This window comes from Dasypus novemcinctus, chromosome 3 (assembly GCF_030445035.2).
Source record: "Dasypus novemcinctus isolate mDasNov1 chromosome 3, mDasNov1.1.hap2, whole genome shotgun sequence".
NCBI lineage: Eukaryota > Metazoa > Chordata > Mammalia > Cingulata > Dasypodidae > Dasypus > Dasypus novemcinctus.
Window position 1 is genome coordinate 171,778,939 of NC_080675.1, and position 25,395 is coordinate 171,804,333.

The window sequence follows — 25,395 nt, forward strand, 5'->3', positions numbered from 1 at the left end:
CGGGTTTGAACCGCGGACCTCCCATGTGGTAGACGGATGCCCTATCCATTGGGCCAAGTCTGCTTCCCCTGGTACAATTTTTTAAGACTGCAATTTTTGTGGACTTATCTAACCTCTAGGGGAAGGCTTCCTTTCCCTCCTCCTTCTCTGGGAATCTTGATCTGTTCTCTTTGTTTCTGTGAAGAATTTTCTCCCCAGTTCCTATGATGCATTTAAATTCTCTCCCTCACTCAGTGTCCCTTTTTCCTTATACTTTTTAGTTCTGGAATCCATCCTGTCTTATACAAGTTCAGCCCCCACCCCTACCCCATTCCCTCTCTCCCACCCCATAAGATTTTCCTGCCTCTGGTTTCTTCTCTGTTAGCATGTCCTGCCCCAGGGAGCCAGCAGGGGTCAATCCAAGGAGGTCCACATTCCATTTAGGTGGACCAGCCAACAAAGACTGGATTCAGGTGCGCATCTGTTGCCAGCAGTTCTGCAGCGTCTCTTATACGGCCCCCCTACACACCAGAGCACTTCTGTATCAGCATTCCTCAGTTCCTTTTGTTGTGCCCTCTATGGACTTGGGTCCCTGTGCCTGAATCTACCTGGGTTCTAACCTGCTGCTGGGAGTGGCTCTGTGGTCTCCACCTGTGGCAAGAGAACCGCAGGCCGTGCTGCCTCTGTGTGTCTCCTGATGGAGTTGGGGTCTAGGACTAAAATCTCCACTGATTTTGGAGATTATTTTTCTCTTTCTTTGATTCAGCATTTGTGGAGTTCTTCTTCAGTCTCTGTTGTCCTCCAGAGTTCCAAGCAAGTGGGATTTGTCTTATTACTAGTTGGTGCTGGGGGTGGACTTTTCCAGGGAATGTCTTATGTCACCATGTTGATGGCATCACCCTGCATATGCATTTAATAGAGGAATTTTATGATATTAAGTATCAAGAGTCTAGGGTAGGGAAGCAGATGTGGCTAAAGTGATTGAGTTCCTACCTACCACATGGGAGGTCCAAGGTTCGGTTCCCGGTGCCTCCTAAAGAAGACAAGCAAGACAGTGAGCTGATGCGATGGACAGGCGTGGCAAGCTGATGCAACAAGCTGATGAAACGAGACATAAGGAGGAAAACATAATGAAAGACACCACAAACCTGGGAGCAGAGGTGGCTCAAGCGATTAGATACCTCCCTCCCACATCAGACATCCCAGGTTTGGTCCCTGATACCGCCTAGAAAAAAACGAGGAAGGTGAACAAACAGTAAATGCAAACAACGAGGGGGTGGGGAGAAATAAATAAAATCTTAAAAAAGAAAAAGTCTAGGGTATATTATTTGTGTAGAGAAGGGAGAGAACAAAAAGCCTGAAAGAAGGATGACTGTTAAGATTTGTGCTTTAGGGAACTGGATGTGGCTCGACAGTTGGACGCCCGCCTACCACATGGACAGTCCCGCATTCAGTTCCTGGTGTCTCCTAAAGAAGATGAGCAAGATAATGGGGTGGTGTGGCAAGATGATGCAGCAAGATGATACAGCGAAAAGGCACAATGAGAGATGCAAGAAGCAGGGAGTGGAGGTGGTTCAAGTGATTGGGTGCCTCCCTCCCACATGGGAGGTCCCAAGTTCAGTTCCTGGTGCCTCCTACAAAGAGGATGAACACACAATGAACAGATACAGAGAGCAGACAGCAAGCACAAACAACGAGAGGGAAGAGAAATAATAAATCTTTTTAAAAAGTTGTGCTTTAGATAATAAGACTCATAGCTAACATTTATTGAGCGCTTGCTATGTACCATGTGTGTTTCTATATGTTATATATGTTAATCATTTAATCTACACAACAGTCCTATAAGATGTGTACTAACATTGGATATTATTATCCCCAGATTTGGTGGTGGTAGGATGAGGTGAGGTCTCGTATGTTAGACCTCATGTTGAGTGAAATAAGCCAGACGCAAAAGGACAGTGTGTGATCTCACTGATTTGAAGCAATCAATAAGCAAATTCATAGAGTCAGAACCGGGAATGCAATCAACAGCACTGAAGTATGTATCTGAATATGACTGGAAGGGGTAATGTTAGATTGTTTATATGGTAATAGAATTTTTAAAAATATTCTTGGAACTACACTACACAAACAGTGAACCGTAAACTAAACCATGGACTTTAATTAATAGTACAAGTATAAAAATGTGCTATCTTCAGTTGTAACAAATGTCCACTTCAATGTATGGTGTTGGTAGTAGGGTGGTACATGGGAATCCTGTATTTTATGCATGCTTGTTCTATAAGCCCATACTTTCTCTAAGAAAGGGAAAAAGGGGGCAGGGGAGACTTGAATTTTTACCCTATAGGGCACATGTTCTGGAAGCCCACATTTAGGCTTTGGGGTCTGTGGACCTCCTACAGTCTTGAAAAATTGTACATGTGTACAAGTGCATTCAGGTGTGTTTTTCTGTGGTACCAGAGTCTTAGCTTTCAGTGAGTTCTCAGGCATCATGGAGCAGGAAAGTGCTGCTAAAAGAACCACTTAAAAAAAGTTGCAAAATAATAGTTCCTATATACTCTTCACTTAGCTTTCCCTGATAGCCATAGTATAAGTAGTAAAACTAGAAAATTAATTTTTATTAAAATATTATTAACTAATATGCAGATGTTATTCAAATTGTTCCTGTTTGCTTACTGCTCTCCAGGATTCCACACTGCATTTAGTTGTCAGGTTTCCTTAATCTCCTCTAATCTTTGACCATTTCTCAGTCTTTGTTTTCCTGTCTTGACATTGACACTTATGAACAGTTGTATTATAGAATGTCCCTCAATTTGGACTTGTTTGATATTTTCTCATAATAAACTAAGTTTATGCAATTTTTCAAGATTACCACAGAAGTAATTATCATAAGATTACCGTATAAGTGATGTCATGCCCTTCCTGGTTGGGTCATATCAAGGTACATGATATTGCTGTGTCTTATTACTAGTGATGATAACTTTGATCACATGGTTAATTAAGATGTCTGCTAGGTTCTTCCAGTGTAATTACAGTTTTTTCCTTTTCAAATTAATAAGTATCTTGTGGGAAGTTACTGTGAGACAGTTAAGTATCATTCTTGTCATCCTTACACACTAGTCCTTCATGGTTCTTCCTGCAAGTTACTTTTATAGTGCTTGTCTAATGGTGACTTTCTATTTCCCTCATTTATTTATTCATATATTATGGTCCCATGAATATTTTATTCTACAGATTCTAAGACATTACTATCATTATTTAGTTGTTTGCTCATAATATTCCCCCACCCCTTTTAGAGTGCCTTTAAGTTGACTCCTGTGTACTGACATGCTCTCATCTTTTTGTTGTTGTTGCAGTACCATGGGCTGGGTATTGAACTTGGGACCTTGTATGTGAGAAGTCAGCACTCAACCACTGAGCCACGTCGGCTCTCTTGTGTTGGTTTCTTCATTTATTTTGCTTGTTTGTTTTTAGGAGGTACTGGAAACCAAATCCGAGACCTCTCATGTGGGAAGTAGGTGCTCAGCTGCTTGAACCACACTGCTCCCTCTCATATTTTGAGCACTTCCATACTTTCTGGAACCACAAGATGTTCTAAGCTCACTTTGTATTTTCTTTTTTTTTTTTTTAGATTTATTTTATTTATTTCTCTCCCCTCCCCCCCTATTGTCTGCTCTCTGTGTCCATTCCCTGTGTTTTCTTCTACGTCCACTTGCATTGCCTGGTGGCACTGGAAAACTGCATCTCTTTTGTTGCATCATCTTTGCTGCATCAGCTCTCCGTGTGTGTGCGGCACCACTCCTGAGTGGGCTGTGCTTTTTTCATGTGGGGCGGCTCTTCTTGTGGGGCATACTCCTTGCGCTTGGGGCACCCCTACGTGGGGGCGCCCCTGCGTGTCACAGCACTCCTTCTGCACAGCAGCACTGCGCGTGGCAGGAGGCCCTGGGGATTGAACCCTGGACTCTCCATATGGTAGGCAGATGCTCTATCAGTTGAGCCGTGTTTGCTTCCCTCGGCTGACAGAGCTAGGAAATGCATGTGTATAATAATGTATATAAATACATGTCTGTACTTGTCTGTATTTGTGTGTGTGTGTGTTTGTCTATACTGTGAGTGCATACTGATACCTCCAAATCCAATCTGATACTATGGAATTCATTCTAGCCTCCTTTCCTTATTTGTAACTTCTTTGATGGTGAGAGGTTTGACTTTCATTTTCCACAGTATACATACTTGTGTCATTTTTATTACTAGGAAGAAAAATTTACTTCAGTTTTGGAGATTTGGGGATACTAAACACTAGAACAATTTGTTTTAACCTCTGGGCCTGTATCTCACAGAGGACTATACAGAAAATCTGCTCCAGCTGCATGATGCCGAAATTGTGCGGTTAAAACACTACTATGAAGTTCACAAAGAACTCTTTGAAGGTGTTCACAAGTGGGAAGAAAGCTGGAAGCTTTTCTTGGACTTTGAGGTACTGCTCTAGCTTTTGTCTTTTCGTTTCCTCTAGAGTAAAATAAAGTATCAAGACAGTATGATCTGTGCAGAATCATCAAGTCTGGTTTCCTTTGCTCTTTATCATATTTTTGAAACCCTGACTTTATTACTAAGTCCGTCTGAATTACTGCTAACCTGTCTTTTTTTTTTGTTAATGTTATATACAGGGGGAAAAAAAAAAAAAATATATATATATATATATAGGGACACATGACCGAAAGAAACAAAATTAATGGCTTAAGTAAGGTAGTGGTTTCTTGTATAAATGAAGTCCAGAGGTAGGCAGTCTGGGACAGGTGTGGCAGTCCCACACAGTCAGCAGGTCCGGTTCTCTTGGCTCATCACTCTGCCGCCGCTAAGGGAAGGACCTCATCCTACGTCCAAGATGGCTGCTACAGCGCCTGCCATAACAGCGACTTTTCCAGCAGCACGATGGAGAAAAGAAAAAAGAAGGCCTTGTCCCCTCCCCTTTAAGGACTCTGCCCAGGACCTTTTTATAGCATCTCTGCTTCCCTGCCACAGCTGCCTGGGAATCTGATAGAACTGCTGCACCAGAGAATTTTGTGTTTTATCACTAAGGAGAGAAGAATGATTGTTGGGGCAGGCAACTAACATTCTCTACCCTTCGAAATTTTGCTGTTTCCTTATAAAATTTCCTGGGTATTGGGGTGTACTTTGATGTTCTGAATTCCTTTCTTTTTCTGATATAGATTTAGTGCAGACAGGGTACCCCAGAGCTCAGGGCTGAGACGAGGGTGAGGTCAGCAAGTCACCCAGCGCGCTCGGTTTAAGGAGACTCATTCTCAGGTCCGTGCTGGCCCTGCTAGAGCTCGAGGTGACTGTTAGACCATCTTCAGTTCAACTCCTTCAAGCTTACAGGGGCGGAAAAATAGGACTTGGAAGTGGAGAAAACTGAGTGAGATCTTATGGCTTTTTAAAAACAGGTGAACTAATCCTTAGTCAATCCTAAATTTCCAGTTGAAAGCAAGTAGGAAGAGTAGCAAACATCAGTGAAGAGCAGGGGATGTGGGAAGAGGTTTGATTAATCAAACCTCGTTGACATCATTATTCAAGAAAAAATAAGAAACGAATTACCATCCCCTCTAGTTATTGTATTATAGGCAGTCAGCAGTCAAGCAGTCTGGAAGGGAAAGATAATTTCTTTTAAAAGTTTGAACTACAAATTGTTAATGTTTCCAAACTTTTCTGATTATCTCTGATTTTGAGTGTATACAGCTAATTTATTTTTATTTATAAATTATATACTTGGGCTACTTTTCTGATATGTTATATGCATAATAGAATAAAAAAGCTAAAAAGAATAAGAAATTTATTTAGCATTTTACATTTTTTAAAGCCACTGGTCCATTTTGTAGATTAATTTAATGAACATCAGATATCTGCAAATCCTTTAAATAGGCACACTTAGACTACATGGTGCCTCTATTTGCCAGAAGTAAGTGGGCAAGGAGGGGTGCCACCCCAAGGCCTCTTAGTGCAGACCTTCCACACTTGCCTCTGCCTGCTCATCCCCCATAAGTGCCCAGTAACTTCTGACATCTGAACCAAGGAAGGAGCAGTACATGGTGATTCAATAGGAAAGCCTGGTTTATTTTTTAGATAAAAAAGGAAGCAGTAGTTTCCTGGATGATCTCATGTGGTTCTGGAGTGCCCACATCCCACTCCCCCGCCTTTGAATGCAATCATTTTTCATCACTGATAGTGAAAGGGAATGCAAACTCTCCTTAATGATATGTATCATATTATGAGAGCAAGGAATCTCAATGGAAATCATTTGTCCACCATCCTGGGTTTTACTCTAATTAAAATGTATTTTTTGCAGAGAAAAGCTTCAGATCCAAGTCGGTTTACAAATCGTGGGGGAAATCTTTTAAAAGAAGAAAAGCAACGAGCCAAGCTCCAAAAAACACTCCCTAAGGTAGTATTATTGTTAAGAGTTCTTGGCATTTGTCCACAAGAGATGTCACTTTTGTGTATCGCTTGCTTTTGATCGTATTGCCCTCAGGCTGTCTTCCCTTCCAAAGTAGGCAGGAAGTACCTATGCTAGTCTTCCTGACATAGGCAACTGGGTATCAAGGCAAGCTTTTGGGACAGTGCTGGGAACTTCACACTCTTCTATATCTTAATAATAATGTTAGGGAAACAAATGTGGCTTAAGTGATAGAGCTTCTGCCTACCATATGGGAGGACCTGGATTCGATTCCTGGGGCCTCCTGGTGAAAAAGAAGAAGAGAAAGCATACCTGCGCGGCAAGCCAGTGCCCACATGAGTGCCCGCGCAGTGAGCCAGTGCTCTGCACAAGTGAGTCATGTAGCAAGATGATGACGCATCAAAAGAGAGACGGGGAGAGTCAAGGTGAAGTGCAGCAGAGACCAGGAACTGAGGTAGTGCAATTGACAGGGAACCTGTCTCCCCATCAGAGGTCTCCAGGATCAAATACCAGTGATTCCTAGAGGAAAGAAGATGAGAAGAGAAGACAACACAGACAGCAAAAACAGCAGGGCAGAAGGAGAGGAAGGGGGGAAAATAAATGTCTTTAAAAAATATTAATAATGTTAGCATTTATTGAGCTGAGTTCCAGGTACCGTTCCAGAGAGCTTTACATTTATTAATGCATTTAAGCCTCACAATACCCCCATGAAGTTGGCATTATTATTTTCTTTTTTATAGATGAGGAAACTGAGGCACTGAGATATTAACTAACTTGCCCGCTTTTCAGGGCCAGTTAAAGCGGTAGACTGTAGATTGGAAGCCTGATGGTATGATTCCGTAGTCCATGCACTTCACACACTGCCTCTTTAATGTTAGTGATCTTCACCAGTGCTGACTCCAACTTTAGGCTCCAAAACTTTAGTGGTTAAACTGGCTTCCCACCCTTTTCCACCCTCGTGTTCTGTGAAGGAAGCACACCTAGGCTCTGATTTCCCTGTACCCACTTGGATCCCGGTATCTGAAGTTCTGGGGAGAGAGGAGTCATTTTTGAGGAGAAACATTTCATTTCGGCGGCACACCACACAGTGGAAGGAACTAACATGTCTTTGTTTCTGGTCTCAGCTGGAAGAAGAGTTGAGGACTCGAATTGACATGTGGGAACAGGAGCATTCAAAGGCGTTTGTGGTGAATGGGCAGAAATTCATGGAGTATGTGACAGAACAATGGGAGATGCATCGTTTGGAGAAAGAGAGAGCCAAGCAGGAAAGAGTAAGTGTGAATACAAATTGGAAAGAGAGGACGACCATAATTTGAGCAGCCTGAGTCCCTGCCTGGTACCAGGGATGGTTGAAGAAGAAGTGACCCACGGCAGCTCATTTTAGCTCTGGGTACTGGGACTTGGCACTAGATTTCTGGCCCTGCTCCTGCTCCCATCCCAGAGCTGCCTTCTTACTGGGATTTTCACTGTTGCTTCCTTCACACAGCAACTAAAGAACAAGAAGCAGACAGAGACGGAGATGCTCTACGGTAGTGCTCCCCGCACACCCAGCAAGCGGCGAGGACTGACGCCCGGCACACCAGGCAAAGTTCGCAAGGTAAACACGACGCTTTGTGAGCCACTGTTTACAGAGGAGTGTTGGGGCTGGGGGTTGGCCATCTCCAACCTTCTGTTTTGGGAAAGGATTTTCCTGGCCTTCCGAGTCCATTTGAGAGTGTGAAATGAACACTGCAGTTAGTCCCGAGTAGCGGCTTGACAGCCAGAGTCAAGGAGAAGCCGTTTGATGTGTGCTAGTTGTTGAGTCCTTGGATCAAACTAAGTTTACTAATTGCCAAAATTCTGTGATGATAAACTCTTCCGAGGTTCATCATCCTGTAATTTAATACTCCCTAGTCTACAGAGCAGGAGGTTGGGAGATAACTTTTTTCTTTCTGATAAATGAAGTGAAACATCATTTGCCTTCTCTTTCCCCAGCCTTTTTTTTTTTTTTTTTTTTTAAATATTTATTTATTTATTTTAGTTAGACCCGTAAAAAGAATTTACTTGGGCAATAGGGGAAAGAACAGAGCTCGTTGAGAAATGAGAAAGCCAGACGGAAATACACACCAAGATGTGGTGCAGACCACTCTAGGCAGAGAGCAGGCTCTGCCTCGTGTGGGTACCTTTTGACTGTGCATCATTCCTCCCCCTTGCTAATGCTAAGGGGAAGGGCCCCAGTGGCTATTGGCTACCCCACCTATGGTGGGGCCAATGGTGAGGCCTTTTTGGAATATCCGGGGCCAGGGGGAGGTCCTGAAAAGAGAAACTGGGACCTCACTCAAGGTCCCAGCGAGATCCTGCAGCCATGTTGCCTGTTGGCCACGTGGCTCATCATCCCTCGTTTCCCTGTACTCTACCTGCCTCAACTCCCCCCTCAGAGAGTTCACGCCCCTGTTCTTAAGTGGGTGCTGAGGGGCGATGATCATTCTTCTGTAGTTACTTCCTGCTGGGTAGGGCAGTAGTCCTTGCCTGACAGGGTATAAGCCTTTCTGGCTATTCTATTGAGGTTGAGGGAAGAGGGGTCCAACACTGTGATTGGAACTGGCTGAAATTCCTGTGTGACTAATATCTTGTTTTGGGAGGTGTTGTTCTGGAAGTAATAAAATTAGTTAACATTTTGAAGATATATGGCCCCACTGAAAGGATAAAGAATATGGTGGTAAGTGGGTCCAAGACCATAAGAGTGAGAAAGGCCAGGTGCCTTCAGAGGCTGCTTCCCCCTGAAGTTGGTGGACTTCAACTTGCAGGTTTTAAATGCTGTTTAGGACTATTCCAGAGTGATTTATATAGAAACAGCAGTTTTCTTGAGAAATAGGCATGTCTCCTCCGCTGTGCTGCTGTTAGCATGTTTATGACTATGGTTTTGCAATACTATAGCAGCAAGAGTTTGTTTGCTGTTTTAGGGCTTCTAAGGGACAGCTAGTTTCTTCGATGCTTAGTTAGCTTTATGGAGAGAGTATGATAGGTAATGGAGTTTGGTATAAATTGCCAATCCTAGTTTTCTTGGTGGTGGTTATGTTAGGACAGCTAGCGAAGAGGGGGATAGTTACTATATAGGGAGAAACTACAGGGAATGAAAACAGACCAGATTTCTTAAGGGGTGTCTGGCTGAATTATTTTTATTTATGCCCCCCCCTTCATTGTTTGCACTCGGTTTCTGCTCTCTGTTTCCGTTTGCTGTGTGCTTTTTCGTCTTCTCTTTAGGAGGCACGAGAGATGCTCAATTACTGGAGCCACCTCCGCTCCCTACTTTGTTATGTCTCTCATTGTGTTTCCTCTTTGTGTCTCCTTGTTGCATCTTCTTGTTGCATTAGCTCACTTCACCAGCCCATCATACCAGGTCACTGTCTTGCTTGTCTTCTCCAGGAGGCACTGGGAACCAAACCTGGACCTCCTATGTGGTAGGCAGGGGCTCAAAATCACTTTTTTCCCCACTCTAATCCATATTTTATTCCTCTATCCTGAGGACCCTGCGATGGTGATGCCCGCTCTGCCTCTCAAATGAGAGGGGGCTTCAATCCCACATAGCTGGACAATGGGACTCAACATCATTTGTAATGCCACAACTCTGGGAGAAGCAGTAAGACTATCTGATGGTTTTCCTGCTTTTTTAAAGCCTTTTAAAATAATGAATTTTTACAAAGCAGAGATAATATTTATTTTCTGCCCCCTTTCCCTACTTGAAATTGGTTGTGATTTTTCTTTTTTTTCTTTTTAAAGATGTACTTTTATTTATTTCTCTCCCTTTACCCCCATCCTACCCCAGTTGTCTGTTCTCTGTGTCCATTAGCTGTGTGTTCTTCTGTGTCCATTTCTATTCTTGTCAGCGGCACCAGGAATCTGTGTTTCTTTTTATTGCATCATCTTGCTACATCAGCTCTCCGTGCATGAGCAGGCTGAACTTTCTTTCGTGCTGGGCAGCTTTCCTTATGGGGCGCACTCCTTGCGCGTGGGGCTCCCCTATGCAGGGACACCCCTGTGTGGCACGGCACTCCTTGCGCGCATCAGCACTGTGCATGGGCCAGTGCGCCACACAGGTCAAAGAGGCCCTGGGTTTAAACTGTGGACCTCCCATATGATAGGTGGACACTGTCAGTTGAGCCAAATCCACTTCCCTTGAGTACATAATTTTTAATAGCATGTACATTCTACTCTCTTGACATACCGTCATTTATTAAACTAGTTCCCTACTTGAATTTAAGAAGTTAACTTTTTTAATTTTGGAAATAATGTGATGAACTTTTAAAAACATACATAAGAACACTAAGATTCAGTTCTAGAAGGGTTTGTTTCAACTCAAACATTGAGTGCCTCTGTGCTAGATGTTAAGAATACAAAGGTAAATGAGACAGCCCTTGCTCTCAAGAATGCTAATATTTCAATATTTCTGAAGTTATTGAACTGTTTCTTGGCTGCCTTATCACTCAGGTTGTGATCATGATTAATGTTCAGATGGCTTCATGACTGATTTGCTCTTTTGCTTTGCATCAGTTAGATAAGTATCCTATCTAGAAAACAGAGTTAGTAGTACTTCTGCCTTCTAGACAGGGTGGTTGTGACTGTTGCGTTACAAAGTCCGTGAATGTGTTTAAATATTAGTACAGCACTGTCTGCTCTGAGTGCCCATCTCTCCTAGTGGGATAAGGAGAAAAGCAACCAGACATGATTCAAGGGCGTGCACAGCATTTCTCAGTTGGCCGTGTCACAGCAGGTCACTTTGCTTTGTCTCGTGGGAGGGCTTCCCAGAGGTGCGCATGCTTTGGGGAGCTGACGTGGATTGGGCTACAACCCATTTTCAGAACCTGACGGGAGCACTGAGGGCAACTGCATGGTCAGTTTTCAGTTTTATTTCCACTAGTGTTCTCCTACTTTTGGCAAATAATGGGAAAAAAACAAATACATGAAAAGTAAATCATCTTTTCTTTCCATATGAAACAATTATGTTAAGTCCTAATTTAAAGCTCTGTCCTCAAGTCTTCCTGCCGTCTGCCCTACCTCAAAGTGACCATGTTAACATGGTGCATGTCATTACTAAATGTGAGCATCATGTGTGCATTTTTTCTCCCTATTTCCATATGCTGTATTTTAACATATCTGACATAAACATATACATTTATAAAACATATATATATTCATGAACTAGAGCTGTCCTATCCATTTTGGTCTACAGCCTGCTTTTTTAACATAATTATGTATCATGGGCATTTTTTCCAGGTTAGTGTATAGTGACCATCTTTTTTCTGAAGTATTTTGTTTTCGTTGTTGTTTTTATTTATTTCTCCCCACCCCTTTGTTGTTTGCACTTGCTTTGTCTGTTCATTGGTGTGCTTGTCTTTTAGGAGGCACTGAGAACCGAACCTGGGACCTTCCATGTGGGAGGGAGGCACTCAGTCGATTGAGCCACCTCTGCTCCCTACTTTGTTGTATCTCTCATTATGTTTTCCTCCTTGTGTCTCTCTTGTCAGCTCGCTGTCTTGCTCATCTTTTTCAGGAGGCACTGGCAACAAATCCAGGACCTCCATGTTTTAGGTGGGAGCTCAGCCACTTGAACCACATCTGCTTCCCTTTTAAAGAAAATCCCAGATGTCATTTCATTCTTTAATTTAATGCATCATTCATAACTGACATTTTTTTATAAAACCACTATATCATTACTAATTATATTAAAATTAGCAATAATTCCTGGAAAGATTGGTTTTACCTTTTCATCACTTACATTAAGCCATTCTTTTTTTCTTTCCAGTATTGAGTGAGTTCATTTATTTGCCAAGAAATATGTCCAATAATGGGGTCTGAAAAATGGAATATCTTCCCTGTCCTTAAAAAGCTAATCTAGCTGTTTAGGGTACATATTGACTGAGAACATTTTATAGTTGTTTACAAAGTTGTAACAGAAATGGAAATACTAGACAACCAAGATTTAGGGAGGGAGTGGATGTGGCTCAAGTGGTTGAGCGCTGGCTTCCCACACGAGGTCCCGGCTCAATCCCTGACCCCCAGCACCTCCAAAAAAAAAGATTCAGACTGAGACTTGCCTAAAGATGTCTCGTAAATATTATAGGGAGTCTTTATATGTTCTAGATATTACTCCTTTGTCAGTTGTATTACAAATAGCTTTCCCAGGGAAACGGACTTGGCCCAGAGGTTAGGGCGTCCGTCTACCACATGGGAGGTCCCCGGTTCAAACCCAGGGCCTCCTTGACCCGTGTGCAGCTGGCCCATGCGCAGTGCTGATGCGCGCAAGGAGTGCCGTGCCATGCACGGGTGTCCCCCGCGTAGGGGAGCCCCACGCGTAAGGAGTGCGCCCCATAAGGAGAGCCGCCCAGCGCTAAAAGAAAGTGCAGCCTGCCTAGGAATGACGCCGCCCACACTTCCTGTGCCACTGACGACAACAGAAGCGGACAAAGAAACAAGACACAGCAAAAAGACACAGAAAACAGACAACCGGGGGAGGGGAGGGGAATTAAATAAATAAAAATAAATCTTAAAAAAAAAAAAAAGACACAGCAAATAGACACAGAGAATAGACAACCAGGGGAGGGGGGGGGGATTAAATAAATAAATCTTTAAAAACAAACAAACAAACAAACAAACAAAAAAAACAAATAGCTTTCCCAGTGTTTATATTTTTCTTGTGCAACTTGCCCTTTTACTCTGATGTTTTATTAACAGAAAGGTCTTAATTTTAATAAAAACATTTTTCATCTTTTTTCTTTATGGCTTATACTTCCTCTGCCTTGACCAAAGTCAGATATTTTCCTATATGATATTCCTATCTTGCCTCCTGTATTGAATAGTTTCTCTTTTCCCGTTTTTTAATCTACTTAAAATTGTTATTTTTCACTCCAACAATTTTTTCTACTTTATTGACATTCAGTAAATGGCACGTATTTAAAATGTACACTTTCATAAATTTTGACATATGATACATCAATTAAATGAGCATCATAATTAAGATAATGAACACAGCACCCCCAGTTTCCTCATGCTCCTTTGTATTCCCTCCTTACCATGCCCATGGCCCCCAACCAAAGATTTGCTCTTTCTCACTGCAGAGTAGTTTGCATTTTCTAAATTGTTATATATATGAAATCTCAGTATATAGTGTATTTGTCTGGTTTCTTTGATTTAGCGTAATGTTTTTGAGATTGATCTATGTTGTGATATTTGTTGTTTTATTAAACAATAAAACAATACCCCATTGTATGAATATACCACAATCTGTTTTCCATTCACCTGTTGATGAACACTTGGATTATTTCCATGTTTCCATACAGATAAAGCTGCTATGAACATTTGTGCCTAAGTCTTTGTTATGGACTATGATGCTTTAATTTCTCCTGGGTAAATACCTAGGAGTGGAATGGCTGGGTCGTATGATAGGTGTAAGTTTAACTTCTAAGAAACAAAGTGGCTGTACCATTTTACAGCCCTGTCTGCTAGATGGAAGTAGGTTTTGAAAAGTTTTCACAGGTTTCCTTAAACATATTAGACATGGCAGACTCTCTACCATGTAAACTCATCTTTCATGGACCGTTTCCCATACTCATTTCTCTGTTGGGCAGAGATGGGTTGCTGGAATTGCTGAGGATATTCTCACATTAGTAATCTCTGTTCTTCTCCCTAGCTGAACACTACCACCATCTCCAATGCTACAGCCAATAGCAGCATTCGGCCTGTCTTTGGGGGAACAATCTACCGCTCCCCTGTGTCTCGACTTCCACCTTCTGGCAGCAAGGTTAGTAAACTGTGTAAATACATCCCCAATTATTGCCCTAGCCTTTCTACCCAGAGGCCCCACCTACTTGTTCCAATTTCTAAGATCCCTGATTCAGTTAATCCTATTGCCGAGAGGTGACAGATGTAAGGTATCTTTAGATGAGGGTCAAAAAACTACATGAGAGAAAGGAGAATGGTCAACCTGAGTCCAATGGTACAGTGGGAAGGACTTTAATGTGACGGGGAAAATGAAGACCAGACGGTGGCCCCATAGGCTGAGCTCAAGGCCCAGTCTTCAGTGGTGCTGTGCTAGTTCACTGCACATTGGTTCCATCTCGGTGACACTGGATCACTAGGTGTATATACTCAGGAGAGGCGCGGGCATATGTGCATGAATGGGCTCAGTGTTTCAGAGATGTTATAGACTGTGCTCAGGATGGGTGTTCTCTAAAGCATTTCAAGTGGTTGAGCACCGGCTTCCCATGTATGAGGTCCTGGGTTCAATCCCCAGTAACTCCTCATATATACATTTTTTATGTTTAATCCTATTTATTTACTTATTGTTTTTAAAGGAGGTACCGGAGTTTGAACCCAGGACCTCATACATGGGGAGCAGGTGCTCAACCACTGAGCTATACTCGCTCCCCTCATATATTGTTTTAAACCAAAAGTATAGGATTACAGAGACACAAATAATATAAAGATGGTGCCAGCCTTTTACCACTTTGTGGTTTCTTGCAGTCATTATAAGGATAATCTATCTTTTCTCTGTAGCCGGTTGTCACGTCCACCTGTTCGGGGAAAAAAACACCCCGCGCCATGAGGCATGGAGCCAACAAGGAGAACATGGAGCTCAATGGCAGCATCCTGAGCGGTGGGTACCCTGACTCGGCCCCCCTCCGGCGCAACTTCAGCATTAATTCTGTTGCCAGCACCTATTCTGAGTTTGCGGTAATTCACCTTTTCTAATAAATATCTACCAGTCTCTGGGGAGCACACAGTTGGGGCAGAGTGGGGATCTTCCCAAGGGCACCCAGGCTGATGGGCAGTTATCCTGGAGGCTGAGAATCCCTTTCCTGCCTTGACAATGGTGGGGGTGGGGGTGGTTAAGGGAGCTGGATCGGAAGTTGGGGAAGGAAATGGGCGGCAGCAACTAGGCGTTTAGCCTGGATCCTTCTGCTTAAGATAGACCATTCCCTGGCCGCAGGAGGTGACCCTCTAGTCACTACCCTGGTGCTCTCCTGGTGGAGTTCTTGGTAATTGTCTTCTTTGTTCTTAGAAGGATCCATCCCTCTCTGACAGCTCCACTGTTGGGCTTCAGGTCTGTATGGCAACCCCTGCATGTCCCAAGTCCCTTTTCCAAACTGATCTGTCATCTGCTGGCTTCATTCTCATTTGGGCAAAAGTCTATGCTAACCAGTAATCTCAACTGTATTATAACAGATTCTTTTTCACAAAGGTGCCAGGAATCTGCTACAGACATCAAAAATGTCATCTAGTTTTAAGTTCCCAACCAACTCACTAACCTGCTGACTAATAAGAAAACTTGTTCAGACTTGAATTGGATTCTCAGCCCTGCCTAAAATCAGGCAGTTTTTTTTTTCAATCCTGTTACTTCACAACAGAAAACCTTCCCTTTCCCCTCCCCCAGCTGTGCTCTCAAAGGCCTGCAATGTGCTGGGAATAGTAGAGGCCTTGTCATGTGGGGAGCTGGGGAGGGAGCCCCGGCTGTGTGCTGCCTTTGATGAGGTTCTTGGCCTGCATGCTGATTGTTTCCTGGAGTATATGCCTTACTAACTCTCAGGGCTGAATCACCAGCTCTCTGCACTCTGTGCCAGCCAGGGCTCGTTTCATCACCTTCAGATTTCTACCACACTGAGCTGCTGAAGCATGTGGCATGACACCAGAAGAAAGTAAACTTTTTCCAGAATGTTCTTCAGCTTCCAGTAACCCACTCCCTATTTACTAACACTTCACTGCAGTAACCTTTACTCAACAACCTGTGGTCTCTCCTCCCTGTCTGTCCTCTATTGAGAGACGAGGCTGCCCCTTGCCTTTGATGGGGTATTGATTAAAGTCCAGGGGGCTACCTCTCGTTGCTGCAGTGACAGGGAGAACGGGACAGTTGCCTAAGGCTGTAAATAATTTTGAGTACTGAAGCTAGTCTCATATCCTGGCAGTTTTGTTTTGTTTTCCAAATTACTTGACTGGTGGTTCTACCTGTAGCAGTGGCTATGCATCACTCTGGCAAGTTGATAGCTGCTTTCTCTTTTTTTACTTGCTCAGTCAAGCACATTTCATCCACCTGGGCCTTAATTAAATGTGCCTGCCTGTCTCTTTGGCTAGTCCTAGGCAGCCTCATCTGGTTTTGGTGGCTGCGGCTGGTAGACTTCCAGGCAGCCCTGAAGCCAGCAGACTAACCTCTACTACCAGCTCTCACTCTCAGCAGTTCATTCATGCTTTACAGTCTGCTCTACACCATGTGCTCCAGCATGAGATAAATCACCAGCAGGTTACAAGGCCCTCAGCCCCAGGGATTGGTAGATATGTGGCCTGGCCCGTTGTTCTAAAAGGGCTTAAGAGACCAAAGCTTGTTGCCTACCCAGCTTGACAACTTGGAGAATAGCTTTGTGAAGCATAATAAGGGATTTCTCATTTGTGAGGTTTTAACAAAACGTCCTAAGGGAAGGGAAGGGGCCAGGGGCGTTTTGCACACGTGCTCGGTCCATCCTAACAGAATGGTGCTCAGATCACCTCCCCTTCTAACACAGCTTGTGCTCAGCTGGGGACCTCTGTCTCAAGAAACATCCCTCAGAAGACCTTCTGCTGACACTTAACCACGCTTAGAAGGGAGGGGCCTGCATGATAGGGGCAGTACTGCCACTGATGTTATTTATTTTTCAACAGCGAGAACTTTCAAAGGCTTCCAAATCTGATGCTACTCCTCGAATCCTCAATTCAACCAACATCCAGTCCTGAGAGGCCCTCATCAGCCAGCCAGCTGTGGCTTCTTGTGCCTTGACTGGACCTAATTATATGGGAGTGGCTTTCATTATTCTTCACTTTAGGTTTGCTTGAAAGCCTGGATGGCTTCCAAGACATGGGCTTAACTTAAGAGAGATGAATGAGCATTACATCATTTGCTCAGTGGGTCCTTAAAGACTTGGTTTTATTTTGACTCAAGAAATACATTAAAGTTTGTTTTATATCAGTAAATGCAAATTTTAGCATGTGGGGGACCTATTTTCTCTATCCACCCCAGAATTCCAACTTGCTAAAATGTGATCAAGGACTTATTTTTTGTGTAGGAAAATGATAGACTGCCCATCCTTGGGGTATGGGACATGAGGTAATTCTTGCTTGTTATACTTGGAATTAACAATTAAGATCTTTTCAATTTAGGAATGTTCAGTTAATGCTATAGCTCTGTTAGCTTTGCTCTCACCTGAAGGCCTGTGCCTGCCACACAGGGCAGCCCTCCTCATGAGCCTGGATGTGTGTGTCAGAAACTCAGTAGCCTGATCTACTGCCAAAGAAGTGACAGGGAGGCTGGGGGCCCCGTTGTTAAATTGTGTACAGTTCTGTTGTTTAGTGCAATGCCCTTTGTGGGGCTGTGTGTATGTACACACATGCTTGTCTCAACTCTTTCTGTAGAATTTTTCTCTGGTCCAGTCCCCCCAACCTTGTGCCCACTCGGCCTGAGTTCTCCCCGCTGCAGCTGCTATTTCTGCCGTGGAGATTTGGAACTTTGCACATGTCAGTGCTAGGGAGGTGCTTCTGTTAGAGCTTCCACAATGCGGCTCCTTCTTTCTCTACTCAATCACTACTGCTCTCCCCAAAGCACCGTTATTTATTCGTACTCTGTCTGCCTGCACTAAAACTCGGGCCACACGGTAAATGGTTCTCAAGAGCTTACCTGTGTGCACTTGGTCTGTGGCAAGTCATACGTAGACATGTCTTGTTTTTAAAATATAAATATATTGTTAAAAATAAATTAAAATGTGTGTACTTATGTTTCAAAAAGATGTATTGTGGTGGATTTCATTTTTTTTTTCAAATCACTTTCAATTGGTTTGGTTTGTTAAACAGAGACTTAAAAGGATAAAGGGCTGAGTTAATATTGAGACACTTCTTAGTTCATTGCTATTTGTCATATTAACAGGAATAGCTTTCCTGACATTTTTTTTTCTTTAAAAAGCTTTATTGAGGAATGATTTACATAGATAACTGCACATTTAGTGTACACGTCATTAAAATTTGACATTATATACACCCATGAGACTATCATTCCCTCCCCCAAATTTCCTTCTGCCCCTTTGTAATCCCTCTTCTCACTGCCACCCATCAAGCAACTGCTGATCTGCTTTCCACCACCCAGATTCATTTGCATTTTCTAAAGTTTTATATAGATAGAATCATACAATGTGTGCTCTTTGGTCTGGCTTCTTTCACTATTTCATTATTTTTGAGATTCATCCATATTGTTGCTCCTACCCATAGTTCATTCATTTTTATTGCTCAGTAGTTTTCTGTTTGTAGATATGGTGTGATGGTTAAGTTCATGCACCAGCTTGGCAAGGTTATGGTGCCCGGTTGTTTGGTCAAGCAAGCCTGACTCTTACTATGAGGATATTTTGTGGATTAAATCATCAGTAAGTTGATTGCATCTGTGGCTGATCACACCTGCAATCAACATTGAAAAAAGTCTGTCCAATCAGTTGAAGGCCTTAAAAGGAGAAGTGATGATTTCAGCAGTCAGAAGAATTTCCATCCCTACTTAGCCAACCAACTTCTGGTGAATTTATCAAAAACCTTCATCAGAGTTCCCAGCTTGTGGCCTGCCCTGTGGAATTTGGACTTGCCTATCCCCACAGTTCATGTAAGCCAATTCCTCTACTAAAATCTCAGAATATTTACATTTTGGTTCTGTTTCCCTAGAGAAACCTGGCTAATATATATACATATACCAGGGTTTGCTAATTCACCTATTATAAATAGGTTTTGGCTATTACATATAAAGCTACCAAGACCATTCATGTAAGTCTTTGTATTGATATATTTTTTCTTTAGGGTAAGTAACTAGGAGTCTAATGGCTGGATCACATAATAGGTGTATATATTTGAGAAAACTGACAAGCTGTTTTCCAAAGTGGCTGCCCCATTTTACATTCCCACCAGTAATGTATGAGAATTCCAGTTTCTCCATATCCTCGCCAGCACTTGGTATGGTCAGTCTTCATAACTTTAGTCATATAATTGGATGTGACCTTGCATCTCATTGTGGTTTTAACTTGCACTTCTGAGTTGACTAATGATGTTGAGTATCTTTTCATATGACTGTTTGCCATCCTATCTTTTTTGGTGAATTATCTTCTGTTCAACTCTTTTGCTTTTTTTTCAGAGGTACTAGGGCCAGAGATTGAACCCAGGACCTCGTATGTGGGAAGCCAGCGCTCAACCACTGGGCTACGCCGGCTCCTGGTTTTCTTTGTTTTTAGGAGGCACTGGGAACTGGGACCTCCCATTTGGGAAACAGACACTCAACTGCTTGAGCCACATTGGCAACCCTTGCCTATTTTTAAAATTTGTTGTTTGTTTTCTTAATTGAATGTTGAGAGTTCACTATGTATTGTAGATACGAGTCCTTTATCGTGTACTGCACTAGCATTCTTAAAAAAAAAAAAAAGTACTTACCTTAATTAAAATGTGATCCAGAGACACAAAGTGAGGACACACTGGTAGACTTGCTTGATGCAAGGTTGCCACAAACCTTCAATTTGTAAAAATTTGGTATCTGTGATGCATAATAAACTGCAATTAAATGAAGTATACCTATATATACTTTGCAAAGATTTATTCCCATAAATCTGTGACTTATTCTTTCTCTTATCTGGTTGTTTTGAAAAGTAGTATACTTTTGGTAATGTAGCTTCCATGTTGTAGCTAGGAAATCTTTGCCTAACCCAAGATCATAGTGGTTTTGTCCTATACGTTTTTTTTACATTTATGTCTGATCCATTTTGAATCTGTGTGTATATGTGTGGGTATAAAGCACGAAGTATGGATTTAAGATCCTTTTTCTCTCCCCCCACTGATGTCAACTTCAGAAACATTAGTTGAAAAGGCTTTCTTTTCTCTCCTAGACTGTCTTTGCACTTTTGTCAAAAATCAGTTAGGGGAGTGGAGGTGGCTCAAGCAATTAGGCACCTCCCTCCCTCATGGGAGGCCCCAATTTTGGTTCCTGGTGCCTCCTAAAATGATGATGAACAGAAAGCAAGCACAAAACAATGAGGGCAGGGGGGGGGTAAAATAATAAAAATAAATCTTTAAAAAAAAATCAGTTGGGGAGCAGATGTGGCTCAAGTGGTTTAGCACCTGCTTCCCACATTAGCAGTCCTGGGTTCAGTTCCTGGTGCCTTCTAAAAACAAGGGGAAAAAAACAATTTGCCAGCTTCCCACTTACAAGGTCCCTGGGTTCAATCCCTGGACTTGCTATATTAAAAAAAAAAAATTTCCAGTTATCCAGCAGATCAGGTGTAGCTCAGTGGTTGAGCTCCTGCTTCACATGTATAAAATCCCAGGTTCAATCCCTGATATCTCCTAAAAAAAATCAGTTATCCAAATAAGTGTTGATTTATTGGTGTACTCTTTTTTGTTCCATTTTGTTCTGTCTTTATTCAAATAATATACTTATTTGATTATTGTAAATTTATAATAATTCTGAAACCAAGTAGTGTGAATCCTCCAACTTTTGTACTTGTAAAAGTTTTGGCTGTTTTAGGCCCTTTACATTTCCATAGAATTTCTACCCAAAAATGATGCTGCATTTTGACTGTTTTGATTGTTTTGAATCTATAGATTAATTTGGGAAGAAGTGACACCGTAACAATATTGAGTCTAATCCATTAACAAGGCATCTCTGTCCAGTTATTTAGATTCTCTTTAATTTCTCTCAGCATATTGTATAGTTTTCAGTAAACAGATTTTTCACATCTTTGTCAGATTTATCCTTAAGTATTTCATACTTTTCGATGCCACTGTAAATGGTATTGGTTTTTTAATTCCCACTTATTGAAAATTGCATATTGATCTAGTCTCCAGCAATCTTGCTAAACTCATTATTTCCCAGTAGCTTTTTTTCTAGTTTTCATTGAGGTGTTTTTTTTTTGTTTTTTTTTTTTTTAAAGATTTATTTATTTATTTAATTCCCCCCGCTCCCCTGGTTGTCTGTTCTTGGTGTCTATTTGCTGCGTCTTGTTTCTTTGTCCGCTTCTGTTGTCGTCAGCGGCACGGGAAGTGTGGGCAGCGCCATTCCTGGGCAGGCTGCTCTTTCTTTTCACGCTGGGCGGCTTTCCTCACGGGCGCACTCCTTGCACGTGGGGCTCCCCCACGCGGGGGACACCCTTGCGTGGCAAGGCACTCCTTGCGCGCATCAGCACTGCGCATGGCCAGCTCCACACGGGTCGAGGAGGCCCGGGGTTTGAACCGCGGACCTCCCATATGGTAGACGGACGCCCTAACCACTGGGCCAAAGTCCGTTTCCCTCATTGAGGTTTTATACCTAGAGAGTGATGTCATCTGTGAAGATAGTTTTACTTCTTCCTGTTGAATCTGTCTTTTAATTCTTTTTCTTGTCTAATTGCCCTGACTTGAATTTCCAATACAATGCTGAATAGAAGTGATAAGAGCAGATATCACTATGTGCTACATGATCTTAGGGAGAAAGCATTTAGTCTTTCACCATTATGTATAATGTATTCTATAGGTTTTTCATATGGGCCTTTTATCAGGTTGAGGAAGTTCTCTTCCATCCTAGTTGGCTTAGAGTTTTTATCAGGATTAATGTTAGATTTTCTCAAATGCTTCTTTTGTATCTATAGGGATAATTTTTTTTTTTAAATTTAAGTTTGTTAATATGGGGATGTACATTTTAAAATATTAATCCAACCCTGTATTCCTGGGGTAAATTTCAGTTGGTCATGATATATTGTCACTTTCATAGATAACTGGGTATTATTTCTTAACATTGTGTTTAGAGCATTGCATCTATCTTGATGGGAGATAAATGTTCTGTAGTTTTTGTTCCCAGTAATGATGTTATTGGTTTTGTTATCAGAGTATGCTGGCCTCACAGAATAAATTGGGAAATCTTTCCTCCTCTTTAGATTTTTTGGAAGAGTATATCTTCCTTAAATGTTTAGTAGAATGTACCAGTGCAACCGGCTGAGCCTTGAGTGTGGGAAAGTTTCTAACTCTAATTTCAGTTTAATAGATACGGGGCTATTCAGGTTATCCATTTCTTTTTTTTTAATTAGAAAAGTTGTAGATTTATAGAAAAATCAAGCATAAAATAGAGTTACCATATTAACAATCCCCCACCCCCATTAGCAACACCTTGCATTAGTGTGGTACATTTGTTACAATTGATAGAAGAACATTTTTATACTTAGAATATTAACTACAGTCCATGGTTTACATTAGGGTTCACTGTGTTGTACAACCCAGTGGGTTTTTTTTAATATTCTAGTAACACGTACAACCTAAAATTTCCCCTTTGAACTCCTATTTCAATGTTTTTAATTTAGGTTAACAATGTTGTGCTACTAACACCACCATGCATTACCTAAACTCTTCTATTACCCCACACAGAAGCTCAATACAATTAAAGCATTAACTCATCATTTTCTAGCCCAGCCCCTGGTAACCTATATTCTAGTTTCTAACTCTTTGAATTGGCTTATACTAATTATTTTCTATCAGTGAGATCATACAATATTTGTCCTATTGTGTCTGGCTTGGTTCACTGAACACGATGTCTTCAAAGTTCATCCATGTTTTCACATGAATCAGAACTTTATTCCATTTTTTAAATCAAGATTCATTTATTATTGCCCTCTGCTTAACACTTGCTGTCTGCTCTCTGTGTCCATTCACTGCGCATTTTTCTGTATCTACTTGTCTTCTTGTCTTCTCGTCTTCTCTTCAGGAGGCACCAGGAACCGATCCCAGGACCTTCCAACATGGGAGAGGCACTCGATCGCCCGAGCCACTCTAGCTCCCTGGTTTGTTGTGTCTCGTCTTTCCTCTGTATTTCTTTTTTGTTGCACCAGCTCTGTGTGCCATGCAGGCCAGTTCACTTTCACCAAGGGGCCTCAGGTAGCAAACCCAGGACCTCCCAATGTGTAGCAGCTTGATATAGTTATGAATTCCAAAAATAGATACTGGATTATATTTGTAAACTGGTCTGTACCTGGGCATGATTAAATTATGATTAGGGCTTTGATTGGGCCACTGTCAGTAGGATGTTGAGTCCCCGCCTCTTGGTGGGTGGAAACTCACAGATAAAAGACATGGCAAAAGAAGAGAGTTGAAGATTTTGATGGAATTTTGATGTTGGAGTTTGATGCTGAAGTCTTAAGCTGGAGCCCTGGGAAGAAAGCACACAAAGGAAAGAGAAGCAAGCCCCAGAAGAGAGGAACCCTGAGCCCAAAGAGAAGCAAGACCCAGGAAGAGAAGAACCCAGTAGCCTGAACCCTGGCAGACGTCAGCAACCATCTTACTCTAACATGTGAAAATAGACTTTGGTGAGGGAAGTAACTTACACTTTATGGCCTGGTAGCTGTAAACTTCTACTCCAAATACCCTTTGTAAAAGCCAACAGATTTCCAGTATTTTGCATCAGCACCCCTTTGACTAATACAATATGGTAGATGGGAGCCCAGCTGCTTGAGCCACATCCACTTCCCTCATTTCTTTAGGAGGCACTAGGAACTGAACCGGGACCCAATTGCCTGAGCCACCTATATTCCCTGCTTTGTTGTGTCTCTCACTGTGCTTTTCTTTTTGTGTCTCTTGTTGCATCACCTTGCTGTGCCTACCCATAGGGCCAGCTTGCGTTCTTCTTTAGGAGGCACCAGGAACCAAACTAGGGACTCCCCCCACCCCACCCCTGTTTGGTAGGCAGGAGCCCAATCGCTGAAACCATATCCGCTTCCCTGTAATATGCTTTATTTTTTAAAATTTTTTTATGGTAGGCGGAGGCCTTATCACTTTTTTTTTTTTTTAAGGTTTATTTATTTCTCTCCACCACCCCCCCCCATGCCCCACCCCAGTTGTCTGTTTTCTGTGTCTATTTGCTGCATCGTCTTCTTTGTCCGCTGCTGTTGTCATCAGCGGCACGGGAATCTGTGTTTCTTTTTGTTGCTCATCTTGTGTCAGCTCTCCATGTGTGCGGCACCATTCCTGGGCAGGCTGTTCTTTCTTTCGCACTGGGCGGCTCTCCTTATGGGGCACACTCCTTGTGTGGGGGGCTCCCCTATGCGGGGGACACCCCTGTGTGGCACGGCACTCCTTGCGTGCGTCAGCACTGCGCATGGCCAGCTCCACATGGGTCAAGGAGGCCCGGGGTTTGAACCGCGGACCTCCCATGTGGTAGACAGACGCCCTATCCATTGGGCCAAGTCTGCTTCCCTGTAATATGCTTTAAAGCAGGATTTCTTAACCTTTTTTCTTCCACAGATCCCTTTGCCAGTCAGTGAAAAAACCACAGACCCTTTACTAAGTCCGAACTATAGTGTGTATTATTTAATATATCACATCCACACCAACATGTCCCCACAAGAATAATGTTTTTTGGAATTTCAAGTCAAGCTCACAGACCCCTTGTTAAGAATCCCTGCTTTAAAGTCAGCTACTGTGAGTCCTCCAACTTTGTTCTTTTTTTTTCAAGATGGCTTTGGCTATTCAGGACACCTTACCCTTCTGTATAAATGTGATAGTTGGCTTTTCAATTTCTACAAAGAAGGCTGTTAGAATTCTCAATAGAATTGCTTTGACTCTTTAAACCACTTTGCGTAGAAATGACACTTTAACAGTATTTGGTTTTCTAATCCATGAACACAGAATATCCTCTTTATTTAGGTTGCCTTTGTTTTCTTCTAGCAGTGTTTTATAGTTTTCTGTGTATAAGTTTCCTACATCCTTGGTTAGATTTATTCCTAGATATTTGATTTTTTTAGTTGCTATTGTAAATGGAGTTTTCTTCCTTGATTATCTTCTTCAAATTATTCATTACTATAATTTATAGAAACACTGTTGATTTTGATAATCTTGGGCACCACCACTTTGCTGAACTCATTAGCACGAGGAGCTTTGTTGTGGACTTTTCAGGATTTTCTGTATTTAGGATCATGTCTTCTGCGTATCCA

At 42.2% G+C, this 25,395-nt stretch overlaps 1 protein-coding gene across 5 annotated transcripts in view; it reads left to right on the forward strand.

Moving 5' to 3' along the window:
- Positions 1-20,525, forward strand: part of PRC1 (protein regulator of cytokinesis 1) — a 45,915-nt gene extending 25,390 nt beyond the window's left edge. The window contains exons 8-15 of one of the 5 annotated variants that reach the window (XM_023584957.3): positions 4,320-4,456; positions 6,323-6,418; positions 7,555-7,701; positions 7,917-8,027; positions 14,097-14,207; positions 14,963-15,062; positions 15,468-15,509; positions 17,096-20,525. In XM_023584957.3, coding sequence (XP_023440725.2) covers positions 4,320-4,456; positions 6,323-6,418; positions 7,555-7,701; positions 7,917-8,027; positions 14,097-14,207; positions 14,963-15,062; positions 15,468-15,487 — 722 coding nt within the window. In that variant the 3' untranslated portion in view covers positions 15,488-15,509; positions 17,096-20,525. Of the gene's footprint in view, positions 1-4,319; positions 4,457-6,322; positions 6,419-7,554; positions 7,702-7,916; positions 8,028-14,096; positions 14,208-14,962; positions 15,140-15,467; positions 15,510-17,095 lie in introns of all 5 variants that reach the window. The other 4 variants (XM_004479627.5, XM_004479630.5, XM_004479629.5 and 1 more) reach the window with 4 other exon arrangements.
- The last annotated feature ends 4,870 nt before the right edge of the window (positions 20,526-25,395 follow it).